Source organism: Hyperolius riggenbachi, chromosome 5, assembly GCF_040937935.1.
Source record: "Hyperolius riggenbachi isolate aHypRig1 chromosome 5, aHypRig1.pri, whole genome shotgun sequence".
Taxonomy (NCBI): Eukaryota; Metazoa; Chordata; class Amphibia; order Anura; family Hyperoliidae; genus Hyperolius; species Hyperolius riggenbachi.
In genome coordinates this window covers 24,191,998-24,216,863 of record NC_090650.1, presented here as the reverse complement: position 1 = coordinate 24,216,863, position 24,866 = coordinate 24,191,998, and the positions used below count along the sequence as shown (strand labels likewise).

At 44.3% G+C, this 24,866-nt stretch overlaps 1 protein-coding gene across 3 annotated transcripts in view; it reads right to left on the bottom strand.

Moving 5' to 3' along the window:
* The window catches only part of MYL3 (myosin light chain 3), a 225,625-nt gene that overhangs the window by 142,216 nt on the left and 58,543 nt on the right, over positions 1-24,866 (bottom strand). The window contains exon 1 of one of the 3 annotated variants that reach the window (XM_068235186.1): positions 20,608-20,677. The exons of the other annotated variants lie outside the window; for them this stretch is intronic. Coding sequence (XP_068091287.1) covers positions 20,608-20,652 — 45 coding nt within the window. The 5' untranslated portion in view covers positions 20,653-20,677. Of the gene's footprint in view, positions 1-20,607; positions 20,678-24,866 lie in introns of those variants that run through there. 3 annotated transcript variants of the gene reach the window in all.

The window sequence follows — 24,866 nt, the reverse complement described above, 5'->3', positions numbered from 1 at the left end:
GTTCTCAAACTTCACACAGTTGGTCACTGGGTGACTAGGATTAATATTCGGAAAAGTAGGTGGAGCCTACAAGAGCCAATCAAAATTCACCTATTGATTTTCAAGGGGAATATTGAAACTGCAGCCATTCTCACACTGTTAATAGCAGAGGCCTCAAACCTGCTACAGTCAGTCGTTAAGTGTTTGGGGTTCAAATTCAGTAAAGGGGCGGAGCCAAAAACAGCCAGATTTCTTTGCTGGGTAAACTGCTTCCATTAGCACAATTTTGATGCCAGGAACCCAAAAGCTCACAAACTTGGTCATTGAGTAGTGACTGTGTGTCAAGGTTACAAAAAGTGGGTGGAGTTAAAAACAGATTTTCTGGGAAATTGTAAACTGCAGCCCTTCTTCACTGTTAATGGCAGGGTTCTCAAACTTAGCATAGCTGGTTACTGGGTGACTGGGATTAATAATCAGAAAAGTGGGTGGAGCCTAAAATTGCCAATCAAAAATCACATGTCGCTTTTCAAGGAGAATTGCTGCCATTCTTGCACTGTTAATGGCACAAGCCTCAAACCTGGTACAGTTGGTCATTGGGTCACTGAGGTTCAAATTCAGAAAAGGGGACAGAGCCACAAACAGTTAATCAGATTTGTTTCATTTCATGGGAAAATACAAATTATTGATGCCAAGGGCCCCAAAACTCACAAACTTGGGCATTGAATAGTGACTTTGTGTCAAGGTTACAAAAAGTGGGCGGAGCCAAAAACACATTTCACTGGGAAAGTGTAAACTGCAGCCAGGGCCGAGGCAGAGGCTGGAGAGGCTCCAGCCTCAGGGCGCAGTGTAGGAGGGGGCGCACAATTCATTCAGCTGTCATTCCTAATTGTGTTTAAAGCAGAAAGAAATAAGAAAAGGGGATACATGACAGTGACATCAAGCCAGATAACTAGAGATTAAGGTGTTGGGGAGGTTGGGAGCCCTGGGGCACCTCTTAGTCTAATAGCAATCAGTGTGTGAAGGCTGGGGTGGGAGGGATGGGGGGCGCACTTTGCTGTCTCAGCCTTGGGTGCTGGAGGACCTTGTCCCGCCTCTGACTGCAGCCCTTCTTACACTATTTATTTCAGGGTTCCCAATCTTTGCCCAGATGGTCACTGAGTGACTGAGATATTCAGGGAAGTGGGTGGAGCCTATAATAGCCAATCAAAATTCACCTGTTGATTTTCAAGTGGAATATTTAAATTGCTGCCATTTTTACACTGTTAATAGCAGATGCCTCAAACCTGCTACAGTTGGTCATTGGGTGACTGGGGTTCAAATGCTGGAGAGGGGTGTTGCTACAAGCAGCCTATCAATGTTTAATTTCTATGGGAATATACAAATTATTGATGCCAAGGACTCCAAAGCTCACAAACTTGGTCATTGAATGTTTGTGTGTTAGGGTTAGAAAGTGGGCGGAGCCAACACCAGCCAAATACATACCCGGGCAACGCCAGGTCATCAGTGGGTGGAGTCAAATACAAATTTCACTGGGAAAATGTACACTGCAGCCATTCTGTTAATGGCAGGGTTTTTAAACTTTGCACAGTTGGTCACTGGGTGACTGGGATTAATATTCAGAAAAGTGGGTGGAGCCTACAAAAGTAAATCAAACTTCACCTGTTGCTTTTCAAGGGGAATATTTAATTGCTACCATTCTTGAACTGTTAATGGCACAGGCCTCAAACCTGGTACAGTTGGTTATTGGGTGACTGGGGTTCAAATTCAGACAAAGGGGTGGAGCCACACACACTCAATCAGATTGGTTTAATTTCAATGCAGATTATTGATACCAAAGACCGCAAAGCTCACAAACTTGGTCAGTGAGTAATTGTGTGTTAGGGTTAGAAAAAATAGGCGGAGCCAACACCAGCCAAATACATACCCGGGCAACGCCGGGCAATCAGCTAGTCCTCTATAATAAAACCGCTTTGTCTCTGCATCCCGTGTCCCCGTGTGTGTGTGTGTTTTTGTTGTGCGCATGTGCAGGGAGGGACGCAGAGAAACTGGAGAGCAGGGGGCCAGGAGGGCCGGGCGTGTGTGTGTGTGCGGGAGCGCACGGCGGGCGTGTGCGCGCACATGCGCGCGCTGGATGAACAGTGACAGACCTAGCCCGTTTTTAAATGGGCTAAGGTCACTAGTGATTGAATAATTAACAACAGTTTGATTTGATGGGTGTGCTCTGCATATGTGTACATCGGTAGGAGAGTAGAGGATCCCGCGCTTTTTCATATTTGGATCATTTCGTTATCATTTTCCTGTTACTTATAGAGCCATTTATTAACAAATATATATTTCATTCTTTGGACCTTTCAAATTAAACTATCACTCAATGGGCTTCATTCACTAAGATAAATAGCATGCCTTATCCGAGTTAACACGCCTTATCAGAGATAACACGCCTTATCAAAGTTAACACGCCTTGTCAGAGTAGCATAGCAAGTGCTACCAACCCGCAGGGGCTCAGGGCAGGACGAGTGGAGCTCTCGTCATTGCCAATTAGCAGGCATAAGTTCGTAGCGCTCGTTATGCTACTCTGACAAGGCGTGTTAACTTTGATAAGGCATTTTATCTGATAAAGCATGTCAACTCGGATAAGGCATGCTATTTGTCTTAGTAAATCAAGCCCATTTTCTTTTGTGTAATTGATTTTTCCCTATGCTCTGTTTATATCTAATAAAAAAAAATTATCTTATAAAGTTATATTTATTTTACATTTTGAAATTCATATTGGTGGTTTGAGTGTGTGATTGTTGTTTTCTTTTTTTTTTACATTTTTCAGGCACAGTCTTTAAAGAGGAACTGTCGTGAAAATATCACAATTAATAAAATTGCTTATTGTTTACAATATTAATTTATAGATTATTTAGTCAGTGTTTGCCCATTGTAAAAAATCTTTCCTCTCCCGGGTTTACCTTCTGAATTGTATCACTGGTTTTGACTTGGTTAGTCCTGTCAGGTGATCTGTACGGAATGTTTGTTACTGGGAGTTCTATGCACAGATGGAGATGCTGGTTGCTTGGTAGTTGAAAAAAAGCCATTATTTCCCACAATGCAACAAGGTTCACACACAGCAAAACTGTCATGACCTTGGTCATGGCATCACACTGTGGGAGGGGTTTCACTACAATATCAGCCATACAGACCCCCCTGATGATCTATTCGAGAAAAGGTAAAGATTTCTCGTGGGAAAGGGGGTATCAGCTACTGATTGGGGTGAAGTTCAATCCCAGGTTACAGTTCCTCTCTAATGCCATATGTATGCTGGTAAAGTATTTATGCTGGTTTTTATTTGTTATCTGTTCGATTATTTTATCAAATGCACCATGCACTAGAGATATTGCAAACATCAAATTTTGGGTTCACGAATGCGAACTTCCACAAATGTTCGTGAACAGGCGAAACTGGAAAACCACCATAGACTTCAAAGACTACTGTTTCTGGCCACAAACGTTAAGGAAAAGTTCTGTCAAGGGGTCTAACACCTGAACTGTGGCATGCCGGAGGAGGATCCATGGCAAGAGTCCCACCAAAAATTACGGAGTTGACGCAAAGTCGGGTTTTAAACCCTAAAGGGCAGGAATCACATTATGCACAGCTCTGGGTGTCAGTGGGCTGTGGAGTGTCTCACACAGAGAAATGCAATAGTACTATCAGAATACAGTGAAATAATGATGTACTAGAGTGGTTCTGTGGGTGCAACTTAACAAGGCAACAACAATAGCAGTATTATGCACACAGCTCTGGGTGTCAGTGGGCTGTGGAGTGTCACTCACAAAAAAAACCACAGGAGACCGATGTGCTAGCCCTCAAAAGGGCTGTTTGGGGTGCTTTCACATAGAGTGACCAGACGTCCCGGATTGCCCGGGACACGTCCCGGATTCGGGGTCCGCTGTCCCAGGCTTAATGAGGTCCCGGGAAACGTCCCGCTTTCAGCAGCGGGACGTCCCGGCCTCGGGACTCTGGCCACTCTCTCCTCAATGAACTGGCAGCGGCGTCTATAGACGCCGTGCCAGTTCATTGCCCGCAGCCCCGCTCCAGCCTCCTCTTCCGGTGTCTGTTTCCGACACCGGCAGGCGAGCAGGGCTACGGCAAGATGGCTGCCGAAGCCCTGTACTGGAGACCTATTTGTGTCACTAGTACAGGGCTTCGGGCGCCATCTTGCCGTAGCCCTGTCAGCGCGGGAGAGAAGAGCAGGAGGAGGAAGACGGTCACGGGACGGAGCAGCGCGCCAGAGGCCGGACACTTCTGCCAGGTGAGTAAATGCTTTCTTTTCCAGGTGAAATGTTTGCCCGCATTGTTTCTTTTCCAGGTGAAATGTTTGCCCGCATTGTTTCTTTTCCAGGTGAAATGTTTGCCCGCATTGTTTCTTTTCCAGGTGAAATGTTTGCCCGCATTGTTTCTTTTCCAGGTGAAATGTTTGCCCGCATTGTTTCTTTTCCAGGTGAAATGTTTGCCCGCATTGTTTCTTTTCCAGGTGAAATGTTTGCCCGCATTGTTTCTTTTCCAGGTGAAATGTTTGCCCGCATTGTTTCTTTTCTGGTGAAATGTTTGCCCGCATTGTTTCTTTTCCAGGTGAAATGTTTGCCCGCATTGTTTCTTTTCCAGGTGAAATGTTTGCCCGCATTGTTTCTTTTCCAGGTGAAATGTTTGCCCGCATTGTTTCTTTTCTGGTGAAATGTTTGCCCGCATTGTTTCTTTTCTGGTGAAATGTTTGCCCGCATTGTTTCTTTTCTAGTGAAATGTTATTGTTTGCCCGCATTGTTTCTTTTCTGGCGAAATGTTTGCCTGCAGTGCGTTTCTTTTCTGGCGAAATGTTTGCCCGCAGTGCGTTTCTTTTCTGGCGAAATGTTTGCCGCATTGCGTTTCTTTTCTGGTGAAATGTTTGGCCGCAGTGCGTTTCTTTTCTGGTGAAATGTTTGCCCGCAGTGCGTTTCTTTTCTGGCGAAATGTTTGCCCGCATTGCGTTTCTTTTCTGGCGAAATGTTTGCCCGCAGTGCGTTTCTTTTCTGGCGAAATGTTTGCCCGCATTGCGTTTCTTTTCTGGCGAAATGTTTGCCCGCAGTGCGTTTCTTTTCTGGCGAAATGTTTGCCCGCATTGCGTTTATTTTCTGGTGAAATGTTTGGCCGCAGTGCGTTTCTTTTCTGGTGAAATGTTTGCCCGCAGTGCGTTTCTTTTCTGGTGAAATGTTTGGCCGCAGTGCGTTTCTTTTCTGGTGAAATGTTTGCCCGCAGTGCGTTTATTTTGTACTGACATGTTGCCCGCATTGCGTTTATTTTGTACTGACATGTTTGCCCGCATTGCATTTATTTTATACTGACATGTTGCCTATTGCGTTTCTTTTCTGGTGTCCGGGGTAACTGTTACTGCATTTATTATTTAATGGTCATAGATGGCTATGTTTGCTGCTTTGTGGTTACGGTATACTATTAGCATCACACAGTTTCTGCACACCCATGATACAAAGTCTCGTTTGTCCACATCATGGCGTAAACACTGCTTTCTTATGCCTCGCTGTTACATCATTACATTAGCTCCGCCCATACAATGTCATGGCCACGCCCATTTTTTCGGCCAAATGCCAAATGTTTGCTGTTCGCCGCAAATGTGAAGAGCGGAAATTTGCAGAATAGCATTCGCCGGCGAACAGTTCGGGCCATCTCTACCATACACTATTACATTTTCCAAGCAATCAAGGTGGCCACACACCAAACAATTTTTTAAATTTCTTTTCAATATACACACACACCATGAGAAAAAAAGATAAAAAAAAATTGCTTGGGGCTATGCATTAAAAATTTACAATCTACCCTACACCATTCAATTTTCATAAAAATTCATCAGAAAAATACAACACTTCCGATCGACTGGGAATGGGAAAATCGATCATTTTTTACTTGCTCGAAGAAAAAATATTTTTTTTTCTTTCAGTTTGATCGTTTGCATTGAAAAAACAAAACAAAAAAAACAAAAACTGGAGAATCGATCAATTTGGTTGTATCGGGTATGGCCACCTGATCTGTGATCCAACACAAGCGAGTTTTTTTTTTTTTTTTTTAATATATGGACTTTACTGCTGAGGAATACATTACAATAGAAGTATGCCTCACTTACATAGTAACCGTGTGGGTCGTTTGGTTATTGCGTTAACCCCCCCCCCCCTGTACACAGTGTGATAGCCTCACAGGTTAGGGCCTTTTTGAGGGACGCAATGAACTGCAGGAAGTGTGAAAAGCCCCTTATACCGTTTTTCCGCATCCTCCCAATTTTCCGACACTAAACCCATCACAGCCATAAAGACAATTCTACTTCTGTGTCTTCCCTCTTCTCGATTTCTGGAGACTTGATTATCTGCCCTCCTCGCTGGACTATTATTTTCATCCGGCCGCGAATGCGCCATGACAATTATGGTTTGGATTGCAGAGAGGAGTGGATCAAGCTCGTAAAATGACTTCGTAAGCCATCCAAATCCACGGTTGGCATCTCTGAGCCGGTGTGATTTAAAGCTAATACCGCATTTATACCTAAAATATCTGCCGATAGCCTGCGTCTGTCTCTTGACGGGAAAGATCAAATTCACCATCTCGCTCCAGGGGAACGTTTAATGATCACTGCTTTTATTATATACATTATGCGTATGCGCAGCTTGGGTTTAGTAATTGATGGTGAATTAAATTTCAGGAATCAAATTTCAGCTGTTCCTTCTTTCATCTAAGGAATATTTAAAAAATTAAGCACCTCATTCCTTCAGAGGATCTTCCAACGTGGATAGCAATCAGTGTTTCCCTGATAAAAAAAATGTGTAAATATCAGTCCAACCACCGTGAAATATCAGTTCAACCACCCTACAACACCGAAATTCCAGAGTTTTGTTAAAATACCGACCACACCTGTTATGAGGATGAAGTCTGAACCTGTTGATCCTGGCTGCAGTGCTGGTGTGGGGTGCAAAGTCTAAGGGCTTGATTCACAAAGCGGTGCTAACCTACTTAGCATGTCTAAAGTCTTTAGACGCGCTAACCAGGGTGCTAAGTAGGTTAGCATCGGATTTCTCAATCAGATCGCGCGCTAACTTTGCGCGCGTAAAGTTTTACGTGCGCAAAGTTTTACGCGTGCTAAGTCCCATAAGCTTTAATGGGCACTTCGCGCGGTGCGCACTGCGCTCTGTGCACTGCGCGCGTAAAGTTTTACGCGCATAAAGTTTTGCACGCGTAAAGTTTTATGCGCGAAAAGCTTGTTTAGACGTGCTAAGGGGGTTTTCACAGGCGTGCTAACAGTTAGCACCGCTTTGTGAATCAAGCCCTAAGTGAGCACTGGTCTATTCTCCAGAGCACCCCACAAGGGCTGATGGCCGGCTGCTGCTAACAGTAGGAGGCAACACACGGCTTTGCTGCGAGTGGCCACCAGGTCATGACTCTTGGAATCATCCTGCTAGAGATGTAAAAAACGGGCGAGTGTAAAGCTGAAAGACATGATCAAGGAACCAAAGTTGTACACGCTGCAGACAAGGGAAAGTGGATATTCAGGCCAAGGTCAGTAGCAAGATCAGGAAAGCTAATGAAGTCATGGCATGACAGGCAATCAAGTAAATGAATACAAAGGCTGTAGGCACTACCAAAGCTTGTCAGAACTGTCAGCACTGGCCAGAGGGCAAGGAGGACTTAAAAAGGGGAAACAGTAAATTCGGGCGCCTGAGGCTAGTGGACAAATCGGGCGCCGCCATTCACTTCTATAATAAATATCGTTTAATGGGCGCCCGGTAGGAAAAAAGGGCGCCGGAGAAAACTAACGTTTTAAAAGCGGCGCCCGGAGACTTAATGTTTTATTACTGTTTCTCATGATTACACATTATTTAATGATTTATACATGTTTAAATATTATTTTTAAACGAAAACCAGTACAATATTTTTCCCAAACATTATTTTTAAACGAAAAACATTACTTTTTTTTTTTTTACATTATTTTTAAACGAAAACAATTACAGGGGGGTCTTAGGTTTAGGCACCAACAGGGGGGTCTTAGGTTTAGGCACCAACAGGGGGGTCTTAGGTTTAGGCACCAACAGGGGGTCTTAGGTTTAGGCACCAACAGGGGGGTCTTAGGTTTAGGCACTAACAGGGGGGTCTTAGGTTTAGGCACCAACAGGGGGTCTTAGGTTTAGGCACCAACAGGGGGGTCTTAGGTTTAGGCACCAACAGGGGGGTCTTAGGTTTAGGCACTAACAGGGGGGTCTTAGGTTTAGGCACCAACAGGGGGGTCTTAGGTTTAGGCACTAACAGGGGGGTCTAGGGGTTAGGGGTAGGTACAGGGAGGGTTACTTAGGCACCAACAGGGGGGGTCTTAGGTTTAGGCATCAACAGGGGGGTCTAGGGGTTAGGGGTAGGTACAGGGAGGGTTACTTAGTAATTTTTTTTTTAAACGTTATTATGCGTTTCATTATTTAAACGAAAGATTAACGTTTTTACAATTGCCGATTTAATACACATTATTTAATGATTTATAACGTTTAAAAACATTACTTTTAAACGAAATACATTTTTAAACGTAATCCATGTTTATCGTTAAAAACCCGGCGCCCTTTTTTCCCATCGCCCCTTTTTAACGTACGCTTAAAAAGGTGTCCTGACATAAATGGACACGCAATGGTGAATTGGCGCCACTTACCATACATGTGCATTTCAATATGCATGCCAGCATAACTAGAAATACACCATCAAATTCAGTTCATGTCCAGAAACATGAGGGCAATACAAAAGCTTGGCAGTTGATCTTTTTGTCCATAGGGTTGTACAACATACAAGGAGCTATGATCTGCGTATGGAGAAAAAAAAGTTTTTTGCCATCTATTTAGAAAGGGGCCCTTAACTGAGAGTGGTTAAAACTCGCAATATCTAACCTCTGGAAGTACTGTAGTTATGCCAAACCCTATATCGTGCATCGAAGGACATCAACGGCTATCCTACTAATATAATAAATGGGAAAGTTTGGATGTTTGGATGTTTGTTACTCGATCACGCAAAAATGGCTGAACGGATTTGAATGAAATTTGGCACACACATAGTACATTACCTGGAATAAAGTATAATATACTTTTTATTCCCATAACCAAAAAGGGGGCGGAGACAAATACACATTTCACTGGAAAATGTAAACTGCAGCCATTCTTACACTGTTAATGGCAGGGTTCTCAAACTTTGCACAGTTGGTCATTGGGTGACTGGGATTAATATTTAGTAAAGTGGGTGGAGCCTACAAAAGCCAATCAAAATTCACCTATTGATTTTAAAAGGGAATATTTACATTGCTGTCATTCTTGGACTGTTAATGCCACAAGCCTCAAACCTGGTAGTCATTGGGTAGTCATTGGGTGACTGGGGTTCAATTTCAGAAAGGGGTGGAGCCACAAACAGATTTGTTTAGATTTGTTTCATTCCAATGCAAATTATTGATGCCAAACACTGCAAAACTCACACACTTGGTAATTGAGTAATTGATTAATTGGGTGTTAGGGTTAGAAAAGTGGGCACAGCCAACACCAGCCAAATACATAAGCGGGCAACACGGGTTCATAAGTGGGCGGAGACAAATACAAAATTTTACTGGGAAAATGTAAACAGCAGCCATTCTTACACTGTTAATGGTAGGGTTCTCAAACTTTGCAGAGTTGGGTACTGGGTGACTGGAATTAATATTCAGAAAAGTGGGTGGAGCCTACAAAAGCCAATCAAAAATCACCTATTGATTTTTTCAGGGGAAGATTTCATTGCGGCCATTCTTGCACTGTTAGTGGCACAAGTCTCAAACCTGGTACAGCTGATCATTGGGTGACTGTGGTTTAAATTTATAAAAGGGGGTGGAGCCACAAACAGCCAATCTGATTTTTTTCATTTTAATGCAGGTTATTGATGCAAAAAAAGACCACAAAGCTCACAAACTTGGTCACTAAGTAATTGAGTAATTGTGTGATAGGGTTAGGAAAAGTGGACGCAGCCAACACCAACCAAATACATAATCGGGCAATACCGGGTCATCAGTGGGCGGAGACAAATACAAATTTCACTGAGAAAATGTGAACTGCAGCCATTCTTACACTGTTAATGGTAGGGTTCTCAAACTTTGCACAATTGGCCACTGGGTGACTGGGATTAATATTCAGAAAAGTGGGTGGAGCCCACAAAAGCCAATCAAAATTCACCTATTGATTTTCAAGGGGAATATGTAATTGCTATCATTCTTGCACTGTTAATGGCACAAGCCTTAAACCTGGTACAGTTGATCATTGCATGACTGGGGTTCAAATTCGGAGAAAGGGGGTGGAGCCACAAACAGCCAATCGGATTTGTTTAATCTCAATGCAAATTATTGATGCCAATTTGCCAAAGACCGCAAAACTCACAAACTTGGTCATTGAGTGTTTGTGTGTTAGGGTTAGAAAAAGTAGGCAGAGCCAACACCAGCCAAATACATACCCGAACAATGTCAGGAAATCAGTGGGTGGAGAAAAGTACAAATTTCATTGTGAAAATGTAAACTGCAGCCATTCTTACACTGTTAATGGTAGGGTTCTCAAACTTTGCACAGTTGGTCACTGGGTGACTGGGATTAATATTCAGAAAAGTGGGTGGAGCCTAAAAAAGCCAATCAAAATTCACCTATTGATTTTTAAGGGGAATATTTAATTGCTGCCATTCTTGAACTGTTAATGGCACAAGCCTCTTGCACTGTTAATCACCTGTACCTGATACAGTTGGCCATTGGGATCCAGGGATTTATCTGTCTGACATGTGTAGTCGGGAAGGGATTTTTCCCTTTTAAGGCTAATTGGATTTGTCAGGTTTTTCTCCTTCTCCTGGATCAACTGGATTATGGGATATGTGCAGGTTCAGAATGGTGTTTGTTTTCCTGGTTGAACTTGATGAACGGATGTTTTTTTTTTCAACCAAACTATGTAACTATTAATGTGCATATACCTACGAACTTGGCCATATGTCCAGAGGAAATGTAACACCGCTGCTGCTACCACTAGCTTTGCACTATTCAAAACTATACAAAAGCTATGTGGCTGTCAATCAAGAACTGCTCCCAGCCGCAGCAGACTGTGATATGCGGCCTCCGCATCTTACTCTGTGCGTGGCTTGAGCTGTTGTGGGCTAGAGAAGAAAACAGTCTTGGAAACAGAGAATATCTTCATAGGATGAGATGAGTCAGAAAATAAGGACACTGGCAGTCACAGAGACTTATGGTCAGAGCCATCAAGCTTGTGTGATAACAAAGAAATGAACGGGAGGGAAGGTAGACACAAGGGTCAGCCTCCACAGAGGAGAAAGCTAATCCTTGCTCGTAGTAAGTTATAATGTCCCCTTTTGCCCTTTTCTCAAGAGCTGCAACACTGAAGTCTCATTATAGACAGAAGACTTATTCTCTGTGTCTTCACCTTCGTAAAGACCGACACAGAGCAAATGGATGCTTCCAGTGAGCATTTCTGGCCAATTAGCATTGTTGATGCCAAATCATTCAAAAGTTCTTCAAACCTTTTATGCTAAAATAGGACACACATAAGTCTGCTGAAGTGTACAAGATACAGAGGCGCCAAAAGAATAAAAGGTAATTAAATGAACTTAAAAAACCAACTGGTTAAACAGAGGAGGCAGCGGTGGTCTTACCCCCTCCAAACAGACACAGGCAAGGACTGCGATTCAGACAGTCAACAATTTATTCGGAACTCCAAAAAACAATGCAACGCGTTTCACGGGCCATACATCCCGCTTCCTCAGGCAAAATACAGTAGGAGTCACAGCATCTGTATTATATCAGCGAGCTCGGCGCCTCTGGGAGAGGCGGCGAACTCGCTGATATAATACAGATGCTGTGACTCCTACTGTTTTTTGGAGTTCCAAATAAATTGTTGACTGTCTGAATCGCAGTCCTTGCCTGTGTCTGTTTGGAGGGGGTAAGACAACCGCTGCCTCCTCTGTTTAACCAGTTGATTTTTTAAGTTAATTTAATTACCTTTTATTCTTTTGGCGCCTCTGTATCTTGTACACTACATTGAGTCCACCCTGGGTGGAGGGTTGTTACCCTATTTTCTTGTCTACAGAGAGTGACTTTTTATTCCTGAGTGGGGTCAGGATTGTTCTCCCCACCTGCCTATACAGTGGTTGCCTATTGGTAATCCTGGTTTGTAAGTATAATTTTAACTTCTCATTTATTTTGTTGTCCCCAAGACGAATTACACTATTGGGGCTCTTGGTGTCCCTCTGCTTTATAGGTCTGCTGAAAATAAACCTGAGAGAAATGTGTTATAAAAAAATTCCCTGTGGTCAAACACCTCACCATTCATTCATCCATCCACTGCTCTACCTTTCTTCCATCCATACATCCATCTTCCCACCTATCCATATCTCCATCCATCATCCATGTATCTGTCTTTCCATTCAACCAACCAACGCAATGAACAACAACACTAGAGAGGGACATAGAGAGGAGATACTGTGGGCCTGAGACAGGCTGAAGACCCCAGCACCAAGAGGAGAGGTGAGAAGCCCTTCTACAGTACTCTGCTCCCAACTCTACATATAGAAGGATAGTGGTGCATTCAGGGGTGATGGGGGGGGGGCACAGGCATGCCCTCAGGGCTGTGCACCCAGAGGCTGGTGCCTCTTCAGCCTCTGCCTCAGCCCTGCCTAGCAGCAACTCCGGAGAGTGGTTTTATCATGCAGTATTGGTGTTGCTGCAAGGATGGCAACTGTGTATCTGGAAGCAGGAAACATGTAGAACCATCATAATAACATTTGTATAGAGCTTTTCTCCTGTCAGACTGAAAACGTTCAAGAGCTGCAGCCACCCTGCAGTGTTAGGGAGTCTTGCCTCAATGCCTTGAACTCCTTACTGAATAGGTATTGACCCAAGCCAGAATTTGAACCCTGTTCACCCATGTCAAAGGCATGGCTCTTAACCAGTACACTATCCAGCATCTGAAGAGTAGCCCAGGTGGTCCAGACATTGATGTGCGTATAATTTAGGTGACCCTCAAATAATTTTGCAGGGTCTGTTTCTCTCTATCGGACTATCTATATTTCTATATTTTATAACTGTTACAAACAAGTCCTCAGGGTTTATGAGGCAGATCATGAATAATGCGCTCTCCCATCTCTCTCGGAACAATGGCGTTCATTAATAAAGTTATTCCTGAGAGCCTTGGTTTCTCTGGGCTCCGACTAAGGTCCCGCACACAAAGCCTTGAATGACGGATGGCTGAGACACTTGGAAATGTCATGATTTATTTATGAGTCTTCCACACTGGCGCTAAATAAACCCAATAAACACTTTATTTTTTTATTTTTAGCAGAAAAGAATGGAAACTGGCTCCTGGAGCTGGAGTTGAGTTGTTGACGTTATTATAAATAAAATGAAATGGGAAAATTTGTCAGTTAGTTGGGCTGATAGGACTTTCTCCCAATAAATCAGTGTTACCTTCTGACATCAAAACTGCTACTATTTAAATGTCAGAATGGAATTAATGTACTGTACTGACATTTTTAGACCTGTTAAAAAAAAAACACAGCACAACTCACCTACTCCTGGATCCCTCCACTGTCTTTTCCACTCTGTCAGCTCTCACGTTCCGCCACCGTATCCTCTCTTATCTGCCGGCATCTTCACCACGATGGAATTGACCCCGAAGTAACCTGAAAGTACTTCCGGGTCAGTGCCATAGCAGTGAGGATGCCGGCAGATACGAGAGGACATGGCGGCGGAATGGGAGAGCTGAGAGGGTGGGAAAGGCAGCGATACTGTGCCTGTCCCAGCGATTTTCCTGTAAGACCCCCATCTATTGCTTCCTATGTCTGATGTTCCAGCTGTGGCCAGAGTAAATGAGGACACTGGACCTATATGCCTCCAGGTTCCATGATGACCATCTTCCTACTTCTAGTTACATGGTTCTGGGGTAAGTGGCCTCCAGTCACGAGATGGTGGACACATCTACTTAAAGGAGTCATCAGGGATAATTTAATAAAATAAGTGCTACTTACCGGGGGCTTCCTCCAGCCCCAAACTTCCAGCATGTCCCTCGCCGCAGCTCTCCCCACAACCGTTCACCACAGCTCCATCCCGGTCCCCGGCGATGACGTCAGTCTGTACTGTGCCTGCGCAAGCGGCGCTGTCAATCACCTCCACGTGGGCTGGATTCAGGAATCCACCTGGAGTCCTGGACCCTGTTGGTGGTGGCAGAGAAGGCAGTCAAGTGGCCTGCAGGTAGAGATGCTGTGTGGGGACCGACTTAGTCTTGGGGCAGACAGTCATACGGCGTGCAGGCAACTGGGGACTGACTTAGTCTTCGGGCAGGCCTGACCGTGCTTTGCAGACCAGGTATCCGTGGTCAGATGGAACCTTGACCCAACGCTGTGTGCCAGAGATGACACAACTTACCTTTCAACATCATGGTACAATTTGGGTATCGCCTTTTTTGAGAAATAATTGCAGCCTGGTATCTTCCACTGCGGTGTGTGGCTTTGCTTTTTTGTGCTGCTATTCCTCAGGTGGTGGTCATCCCATTGCAGTTTGTGCTTTTTCATTATGTGCCTTCGTAAGGAAGTTGTCCCTACGTGGGTCTTGGTCTTTCCACGGCTCAATTTTCGGTGGCAGAGAGTACAAATGGCATCACTCTCATTCCACACCAAATTTTCACACCACTGAGCCCTGGGATGATGGCACTTTGGTGATGGCTGCCGACTAAGTGTTAAGTGGGGTGCCAGAATCACAGCAGGAGGAGGAAGATCTGTCACGCTTCCGTGCGGAAGCTGAGGAAGATGAGGTGTTCTGTGTTAAATGGTCAACTACGTCCTGACAGTATTGGGGGTCGATGGCACGTGCCTTCTTCTGAACACTGTACTTTGGTTGAGGTCCACACAAAATCACGACAGCACGACCTCGAACAGACCTGCCGGGTGCCCTGCCTCTGGCTCTACCTTTTGTTTTGTCCATATTGGGGGGATGAAGTGAAAGGTATGCACTGACTTGACTTATACAATGTGCAGTCACACAGATGCAGTGAAAGGTATACACTGACTGCTGGTATAATACAATGTGCAGTCACACAGATGCAGTGAAAGGTATACACTGACTGCTGTATAATAACGAGACGAATACACTTGATAGCCTATAACCAGAATCTGTTATGGAGGGCAAGTCTGCCATCCATTCAAGTGAAAGGTATGCGCTGACTGGTATAATGCAATGTGCAGTCACACAGGTGCAGTATAAGGTATGCAGTGACTGCTGGTATAACAATGTGCAGTCACACAGCTGCAGTGAAAATGGATGTACTGACTGCTGGTATATAAAACAGCATGCAGTCACACAGATGCAGTGAAAGGTATGCACTGACTGGTATATAAAACAGCGTCTGGTCACACAGATGCAGTGAAAGGTATGCACTGACTGGTATTATAATACAATGTGCAGCAATCACACTAGGCACTGAATGTGCTGGGCCTGGCACAGTATAGCAATTAGCAAGGGCCAGCTGTGACAGACAGGGCTGTATATTCAGTGTCAGTGGGACACACACACACACACACACACACACACACACACAAACACATCACAAGAACATTAGCTCTCAAAAGAGCTGCTTTGGTGGTGCTTTTCAGCAACAAATATCAGCAAGGAGCAATCTAACAACACCTAACTAAGCTTTCCCTATCTCTGCAGCAACCTCTCTCCCTTCCCTCACGAATAACAGCAGCAGGCAGAGTGAGAAAATGGCTGACGCTGCTGCCTTTTAAAGGTGTGTTTGTGTGTGTGTGGGGGGGGGGGGGGGGGTGCTCCAGGAGGGAGTGCAGCCTGATTGGCTGCCATGTGTCTGCTGACTGTGATGTAGAGGGTCAAAGTTTAGCCCAATGATGTAGTATAGGGAGCGGCTCGAACTCGCATAAAGTTCGCTTTTCGACGCGAACTCGAACTCACGTTGTTCGCGCGGACAAGTTTGCGTTCGAACCGTTCGGGCCATCTCTACTCAGAGGTAGGTGGCCCAAAGTCTACGATGATTTGGGAAGTTGTAGGGAGGGTTATTTGGCTATAGATGGAGGCAGGGAAGGTGTCTGGCCAATTACCGTAATGCCAGGAAAAGCAGTGTGGTCTCCTCAGAGGTTGGTGGCCCAAAGTCTAGGATGATTTGGAAGCTTTTAGGAAGGGCTATTTGGATATAGATGGAGGCAGGGAATGCATCTGGACAGTTACCGTAAAAAGAGCAGTGTGGTCTTCTCAGAGGAAGATTACATCACCTCCAAGTAGGTGACTTTCAGGTCATGCATGCAAAAAGGGCATGGAGAAATTTGGGTGCCAAGTGGAGCCACTTGTACATTGTCAGCAATATTTCTGATACTCTACTATCTCTTTACCTAACCTTTTTCTCCTAATAGCCCTTCCCCCAACCAAATCCTAACACTAACCTACTCCTACCTACACCTAACATTAACATGCCCTCCCCCACCTATGGCTAACCTTCTAGTACCAATGAGGGGTTCGGCTACATAATAGCCTAACCCCATGCTTCTGATCACTTACCCCTGCTGCTGCTATCTGTCCTTCCAGTGCTAATAGCCTCTCTTGCTGAAGCTATTTGTCCCTATTTCGACCCTTTGACTCAGACCCGTATTTACATCACAGGAGCCTATAGGCACAGATGACTTCACCCTACTCGAACCCACAAACCCCCCACCGAACCGCACCGCACCGCAAGTGTGCTGGCTGGCCCAGCTGTCACTGCTTTAGTTTCCTTGCCTAGTAGCTACAGGTGCCCTTTTAGTATTAGGTATCCAAAGCTATCCTCAGTATTAGGTAACTAGAGGTGCCCCCAACTGAAGGGAGATCTGGTCAGTGGAGTGCCGAGACTCAGGTGACTAACCTCTCAGTTACACTCCGCTCAGGACTCTGCATAGGTAAGGAAGGAGGGAGGGAAGTGCTCGGTGAGGGGTGTGAGCCGCCTTTTCATCATCAGGCGCCTGTAGGCATGTGCCTACATTGCCTTATGGTAAATATGGCCCTGCTTTGGCTATCTCTGGCACTTCAGGCAGCCAACTGTCCACTGGGAGATGTTATAGCCCGAATTTTCTGATTCAAGTTCCATAATTGCACTAGGGGATAACTCTTTTTCCTGTTTGTGAGGGATGTGGAGGGAAAGACAAGACACAGAGGCCCATATGCAATTACATTTTTCTCCTGAGTTTTCTCCAGGTGATATTTTCACAACTTGTCATAAAATGCCTCTTACACCATCAGCATGAATGAAAACACTCAAAATAAAATTGATAGTACTTTTCACCAACTTTTGGGTACTTTTTCAATTGTAAAATGCTGAAAAGTGAGTTTAAAGAGAAGATGAAAATTATCTCCTAGGAGAAAACTCAGGTGAAAAAGTGAATTGCATGTGGCCCAGAATGTTTATATTGCGCTTTTCTCCTGGCGGACTCAAAGCACCAGAGCTGCAGCCACTAGGACTCCCTCTATAGGCAGGGAGGGAGTCTTGCCAAAGCTCTCCTTACTGACCAGGTGCTGGCTTACTGAACATGAAGGGTTGAGATTTGATTTGAACCCAGGTCTCCTGTGTCAGAGGCAGAGCCCTTAACCAGTACACTATCCATAATCCAGCCACTGCAAAGGGAAAACATTTCTGTGGAGCTGCTCTTAAAATTTTGCTTACCGAACAATTGCATCCAACTAGTTTATGGTAATCCATACGAAAATGGCGCCTGTGAATAATGGCGCACGGTGATGCCGCTAATCCGTTTTCCGCCTATTTTTATTTAACATTAACAGTTAATTGTTAATTACCGTTAAGAATTTGTCTCCTTAAAAACGTTAAATAACCTTTTAATTGATATTAATAACTCTAACTCTCTTGATAGTAGTCTTCAATTAAAGTAATTATTTTTAACTGGATTAATTGCTATTTTTTATTTTCAAATCATTGATATTCACATATAAACACATTACTTAAGCCAGGAAAAAAAATGAGTTTTACTCACCTGGGGCTTCTACCAGCCCCCTGCAGCAGTCCTGTGCCCTCGCAGCCACTCACTAATCCTCTGGTCCCCCGCTGCCAGCTAGTTTCGTTTTTGCCGACAGGCCCGTCAGGACTGGCCACGCGTAGCTTTTTCCACATTCCCGACTGTAATTAGCACTACCGCAACGAGTACAAAAATATGAGTTGCCGCATTACGAACGCATAGATATGCGGCAACGCATATTTTTGGATGCGTTGCGGCCCGCAATAGCACTAATTGCAGTCGGGAATGCGGAAAAAGCTACTCGTGGCCAGTCCTGACGGGCCTGTCGGCAAAAACGAAACTAGCTGGCTGCGGGGGACCAGAGTATTAGTGAGTGGCTGCGAGGGCACAGGACTGCTGCAGGGGGCTGGTAGAAGCCCCAGGTGAGTAAAACTCATTTTTTTTTTCTGACTTAAGGTTCAGTTTAAATTTAAAATGTAATGCAGTGCGCAGTCCGATCCTGCACAAAGTGTATTATAGTTGGTTAATGTTAAGAGTACTGTACTAGGTACAAATTAGCTACCATTAATATTATGATTTTTTTTTATAAAACTCCAATCCGGCACAGTCACAGTGTATTAATGTTAGTTAACGTTCACAGTACTGAACATTACTTGCACAAAGTTGATAACATTAGTTTACAGTACTGAACATTACTTGCACAAAGTTGATAACATTAGTTTACAGTACTGCACATTACTTGAAAAAAGTTGATAACATTAATAACATTAATATTGTTTTTTTTAAATCCTCGATATGCAACATCTTTAGAATTTTTGACAGTGTTACTTTAAATCATTCACCGTTTTGTAGTTAAATAACGTCTGCAGTTTGGCTAATGTAGGGCGCTATTGATAAATAACGTTACTGTGCGCAATAACGTCTGCTATTTGGCATATGAACGGCGCTATTGTTAAATAACCTTACTGTGCGATGTTTTCTTTTTTTCCCTGTGTGCCATTATTATGCAGTACTAACGATAAATAGACATAATCGTATCTTTTTAATGCGGCGCCATTTTTATGCATAGGCGCTGTGCGCCATTATTCACTAATCCGAGTTTATGGACACCTTGGTGTAGTTCCAGAGATGTGTTTGGAAGGGAGCCTTTCTTTCAATTCATCTTCTTTTGCAGGAAACCTGAGCCTTGGCCTTTCGTGGTTTGCGCACCTGTGTTGTTCTCCACACATGCCGGCAAACGTCCTCCCTAATTGTAAATGTTACTGGAGGGAGAATTCTGAGCTTCTAGACAGAATCCCTCATTATATAATGACACACATCAAACCTCAAAACCACAGTGGAGGCATGTACCATCCGCGGGTTCTGTTTGGCTTGGATAGAGAGAGACTCTCGCAATCTCCTTCATCCTTCACCAACAAAGCCCTCGTGAATATCCCAGGGACAGAAGCGACAGTATTAATTGCCATTTGTGAATGTTTCCAGGCCGCAACGTTCCTTTCACAGCCATCAGTCATAATGCTCAGCAGGAAGGATGTCCCCCGTGAGGAGGACTGGACTCCACATCAAACCAAGCGAAACCATGAGGCGGGCATTCATTCTGATGTGTGACAACTTCTCCATAGCTTTCAGACCACTTTCCATTTTACCTGTTTTCATAAATATGTAGAAGCTTTCCAGAGGTGCCAATAGAATAAAAGTCACTTAAACGAGCTTAAAACCGATGGGGCAATGGTGGGCCTATCCCATCCATACAGACAAAGCAAACAAAGGAAGGACTGTGGCATCAACAGTCAAACAACAATTCATTTATACTCCACAGTAAAAATAGGCAACGCGTTTCACGGGCTCAATCCCGCTTCATCAGGCCAATCAAAAAGGAGCATACAGCTTATCAGCATCAAAACCACACTGAGCGCCTCTGACAGACATGCTTTGTCTGCATGGATGGGATAGGCCCACCACTGCCCCATCGGTTTTAAGCTCGTTTAAGTGACTTTTATTCTATTGGCGCCTCTGGAAAGCTTCTACATATTGCTAAGTCCACCCTTGGTGGAGGGTTGTACCCATCTTTTTCCCATCTATAGAGAGCGAATTTTAATCCTGAGTGGGGTCAGGTTAATCTCCCCACCTGCCTTCACAGTGGTTGCCTAATGGTAACGCTGGTTTGTGAGTATTACAAACTCTCCCCCTCCCTTTACCTGTTTTCATAAACATTATACTGTTTATACAAAAGTCCACTGCGCGCTTCCAGACTCACAATCTGTAAAAGACAGCTTAACATAGTGTAATACTGCTTCACTTATGTTTCACTCATGCTTCACCAAGTGTGAAACGGTGCAATACTGTGTTCTCACCACCCTGCAAACAGGGAGGCTCACCAGATGCAAACCACCTCTCTATCAGGTGGAGAACTCGCGTAAACTGTATGTTTCACTCGGTCATCAGTGATCCATACCCAACATTTGCTTGTAAAATTCGGCCTTTAAGTCTTCAATGAAACACATAAAATCTCATTGCGCAATATGTCAGTTCAATTTAAAATCACAACAGCGCTTCTTGCGCATTCCAGCAACTTACAAGATCCAAGATTAGCATTTGGTTTATCACAGTGGTGTTTCTCATGGTCCTGGTGCTGTCACTACAGATACTGTCCGCGGAGTCCCGCTCTCTCGGTTCCCCGCTCTCTCCAGGTCCTTCCACGTCCCACTGCCTTCTGCTCACGTGACTTGCGCCAGGCATACTGGCTCCGCCCACCTGACGCAAGTGAATATTGCGTCAGGCGTTATTGTGAATATTGTTACGTGATGTTCTGTGTAATTTGAGACCCCCAAGTTGGGGTTGATGTATTGTAAGTGAGTGGTGGCGCAGCGTAAGGTTATAACAATTGACATAAACATTATAGCTTTTTAAGTTTTTGCTTTTAAAGGTTGCCTACATACAAGGTGATAACGATGATTGTTTTCTAAATAGGAACAGTACAAGAGCACACCTGAACTGCAACTGGCATTTTCAAGGAGACAGATTTAGTAGCTGATGCATTTCAGACACCAGTCTATAACACCGGTCTATTTGCAATTCAATTTTTCTCCTGAGACTTCTCCTTTTCTGCGGAAATACTGAATTACCGCAACTCTGTAATTGTATCCTAATCACAGAACTCGGAACCATTGGACCAATCAGAGAATGCAATCAACTTTCAAAAATCTGAAATCTCCTCAATCAGTAATTGGCATGCCCGGTTCACATTAGCATTCTGAGCCAAAAGGATCCGGTGAGCGGATCCGGTCTCCGCTTCACCGGATCCGGATGGCTCAGTCCGTGGCCCGGTTCACATAGTGAAAACGGATCTGATCAATGATTGATCAGATCCGTCTTCACTCAGCAAATACATACCTAATCTTCAGTAGCAGCCGACGGTAGAGGCTTCCTCTTCTTCTGCTGTGACTACACAGCTCGTCATGTGACTACTAGTCACATGATGCGGAAGAAGACGGAAGCCTCTACCGCCGGCTGCTACTGAAGATTAGGTATGTATAAACCTTCCCTTACCCACCCGCCCGGTTGCTCAGGTACGCGTCGGCCCATGCCCCCATCCCCCATGGAATGGTCCGTTTCTTCACTAGTGTGAAGAAACGTTCCGTTTTCCATTGCCCCAATGCTGCTGCAATTTTTGTCTGGATCCGTCCCGCTAAGCAGCACGGTCCGGAAAATTAGGGCCTGCAGCAATTTTTAGGCCCGGGGATTGGAACGTACGGAACGTATATCCGTACCAACAGACGCATGTGAATGGATCCATAGGCTAACACATCCATTCCGTCTGTACAGTATACGTTCCGGTCCTTGTCCGCAAAAAAACGCTAATGTGAACCGGGCCTTACGATCATTCCTACTCACCATGTTTGATTCATAAAGCGGTGCTAACTTAGTTAGCACGCCTAAAGACTTTGGGCGTGAAAAGTAGGGTGCTAACTAGGTTAGCACTGTCTTGGGAAAAAAAATTGCGCGCAAAGTTCCGCGCGCAAAACTTCCGTGGTGCGACAAAACTTCATGTGACCTTATAGGTGTTTAGGGTGCGCCGGTTTCATCGCACCGCGATGTGACGTTTCGCACGCACCCCGCTGTGCGTGCGCAAACTTTTGCGTGCGGGACTTTACATGCGTTTTTTTCTTTTTTGTGAAGAGGGGCTTTTCACAAGCGTGCTAACAGTTAGCACCGCTTTGTGCATCAAGCCCACCATATACAAACAGAAAATTACATATGTGCAAAAGAACGCTTCCACTTGGGGCCGATCAACCACCCGAAAGTGATTGGACACACTGAGGGTATTACAAAAAGTTGGACCGGAGTCATCAATGCATGTATAAAAACCATGAAATTCAGTTTAAATAGTAAAGATCCCACCTTGCCTTCAAGCCAGATCTGGAACTCTCGTACCTAAGTGAAAAATCCACTTTGCTTCATGTAGTAATAATTTTAGGGTAATTATCTTCCCTTCTTGCTGGCCAATTAGTTTCTCCAGTGTTCTAAAGGAAGAGGATCTCATATCGCTGCCGTGGGCATGAACAAAATGTTTTGCAACGTTAGAAATGCTTCCAGTAGGGGAGAAGGGCCAAAATAGTGTTCCACAATCGTGTTTGGTAATCCGCAAACAAATTGGCCTTATAGTACACCCGGTATACTGAATCCGACATGCAGCGCATGATATAACGTACACCACATGTCTGATAAAGATAAGGATAAACTATTGGAGTATGTGCCACAGATGGAAAAAGAAACGACTTCTCCGCATAGCCGATGTGGGAGTTGTGAGCGGTCTCCCTGCATGTTTCATTGTTTTCTATATACCGGTAATCTTTTTAGGAAACTGACAAGTTTTAAAGCAGCAGGAGCAGCCATACTATCCCAGGAAAAGGAACACAACTATAAGTAGATAAATACTTGTTCTACTTATATAACATATGTATTGTACTGTCCACATTTTTATTTCAGTGAATTTTATATAGTTGATAAATAGAAAACTCTTCCAGGCATTTTCCATCTTTACTGCCTCTGATTGAACTCATTCCTGATGTCATTTCCTCTCTTATTTTTTTTTTCTCCTAGAAACAGCACTGTCATATGTAGCTTGCTTTGTAAACACATGTGAGCACAGCCTAGATTGTGTTTCTGCTGAGGGGAGTTGCATGTACCTTCTCAGACTCGTGTCACACTGAGCTGCACTCAGCCAATCAGTGAGGAGCAGGAATGTGGGAGGGGAGATGCCAAGCTTCCTTCTCCTAGACAATGCACCAAATAGAGCCAGGCTGACTGAAATAAGATTATTACAGCAGAAACATTTATGATTATATTGGAAGGCTTGCGGTGCAGGGTCAGGTTGCAGGCTGCGTAATAAACACAGAACCGTGGGTAAATGGAATTTTATTTTATGGCTGAGATTCCCACTATAAAACAAACCTGAAGTGATTAAAAAAATAAAACATTAGACTGACATGTGATGTTTGATGCTTCTGAATGGTCTACAGACGCTTGAAGAGCCCACCATTCCTGCACAGCGCCCCATTCATCTTCTGGCCGTGTGCCCAATCATTGATGAGCACCCCCAAACTGGGCATGCGTTACTCAAGGTTTGCCCATCACCAGTAGAATGAAGCTCCTCATGCATGGCTTTTTTTCCTGAGCCCTTCTGTAACCTGGGCATGTGCAGACAGGCCTAATGTGCTTGTCCAACGTTGCTCTTGGCCAGAAGAAGCCTTTTCGACATGAGCTGAGTTGCATAGGCATAGAGGCGCAGTGGGACTATATTTTGAAGGGGAGACAGTGGCACAACGGAGTGGACCGGGAAAAAAGCGAGTCACCTGTAAGGCTACTGGTGATGAAAGAAGCCCCAGATAGACAAAATAGAACTTGTTCCCTATGTATACTTTAAAGATAATCTGTATTGTTAAAATCGCACAAAAGTAAACATACCAGTGCGTTAGGGGACATCTCCTATTCCCCTCTGTCACAATTTCACCGCTCCCCGCCGCATTAAAAGTAGTCAAAAACAGTTTTAAAAAGTTTGTTTATAAACAAACAAAATGGCCACCAAAACAGGAAGTAGGTTGATGTACAGTATGTCCACACATAGAAAATACATTCATACACACGCAGGCTGTATACAGCCTTCCTTTTGAATCTCAAGAGATCATTTGTGTGTTTACCTTCTGTCCCCTGCAGCTCTCATGCACTGAAGAGTGACAGGCTGATCGTTTCTTCCTGGAGACAGCTCTGCAAGTGTCTGTAATTCCTCAGTATATGACAGCCCAGCTTCTTTCACAGCCTAACAGAGGAGGATTTTCACTGATATCAGAGAGCAGAGACGCTGCTGGCTTATGTAAATAACACACACATGGGAGTGTGCATAGAGGGGCCTGGAGGGGGGGCGTGCATAACAGATAAGCACTAAAGAGTTGGAAGCCTTCCAGACACAGGGCGACAAGTCCGACAGGGGAAAGATACATTGATTTATTACCGAGACGGTGATAGTAGAAAGTGCTGCAGTAAGCCAGAGCACATTAAAATAGGTTTAGGAACTTGTAGGATGATAGAAAACAGGATGACATTTTTGTTACAGAGTCTCTTTAAGCACTTTTTCCACCACTGCAGTATATTTACGTCCTCTGTGACTTCATCTAAGCCACGAGTCAGTAGATATACGTCTTGTAGCAGAAGCAGTGCTGTGCAGGATTGGGCTTGTTCCCTTGCAAAACCTCTGGCACTATCTGATTCAGCACTAATTGGTGAAAATGAATATACTGTATGCTCCCTGAGCCAATAAGATTGAGTTTACCATTAAA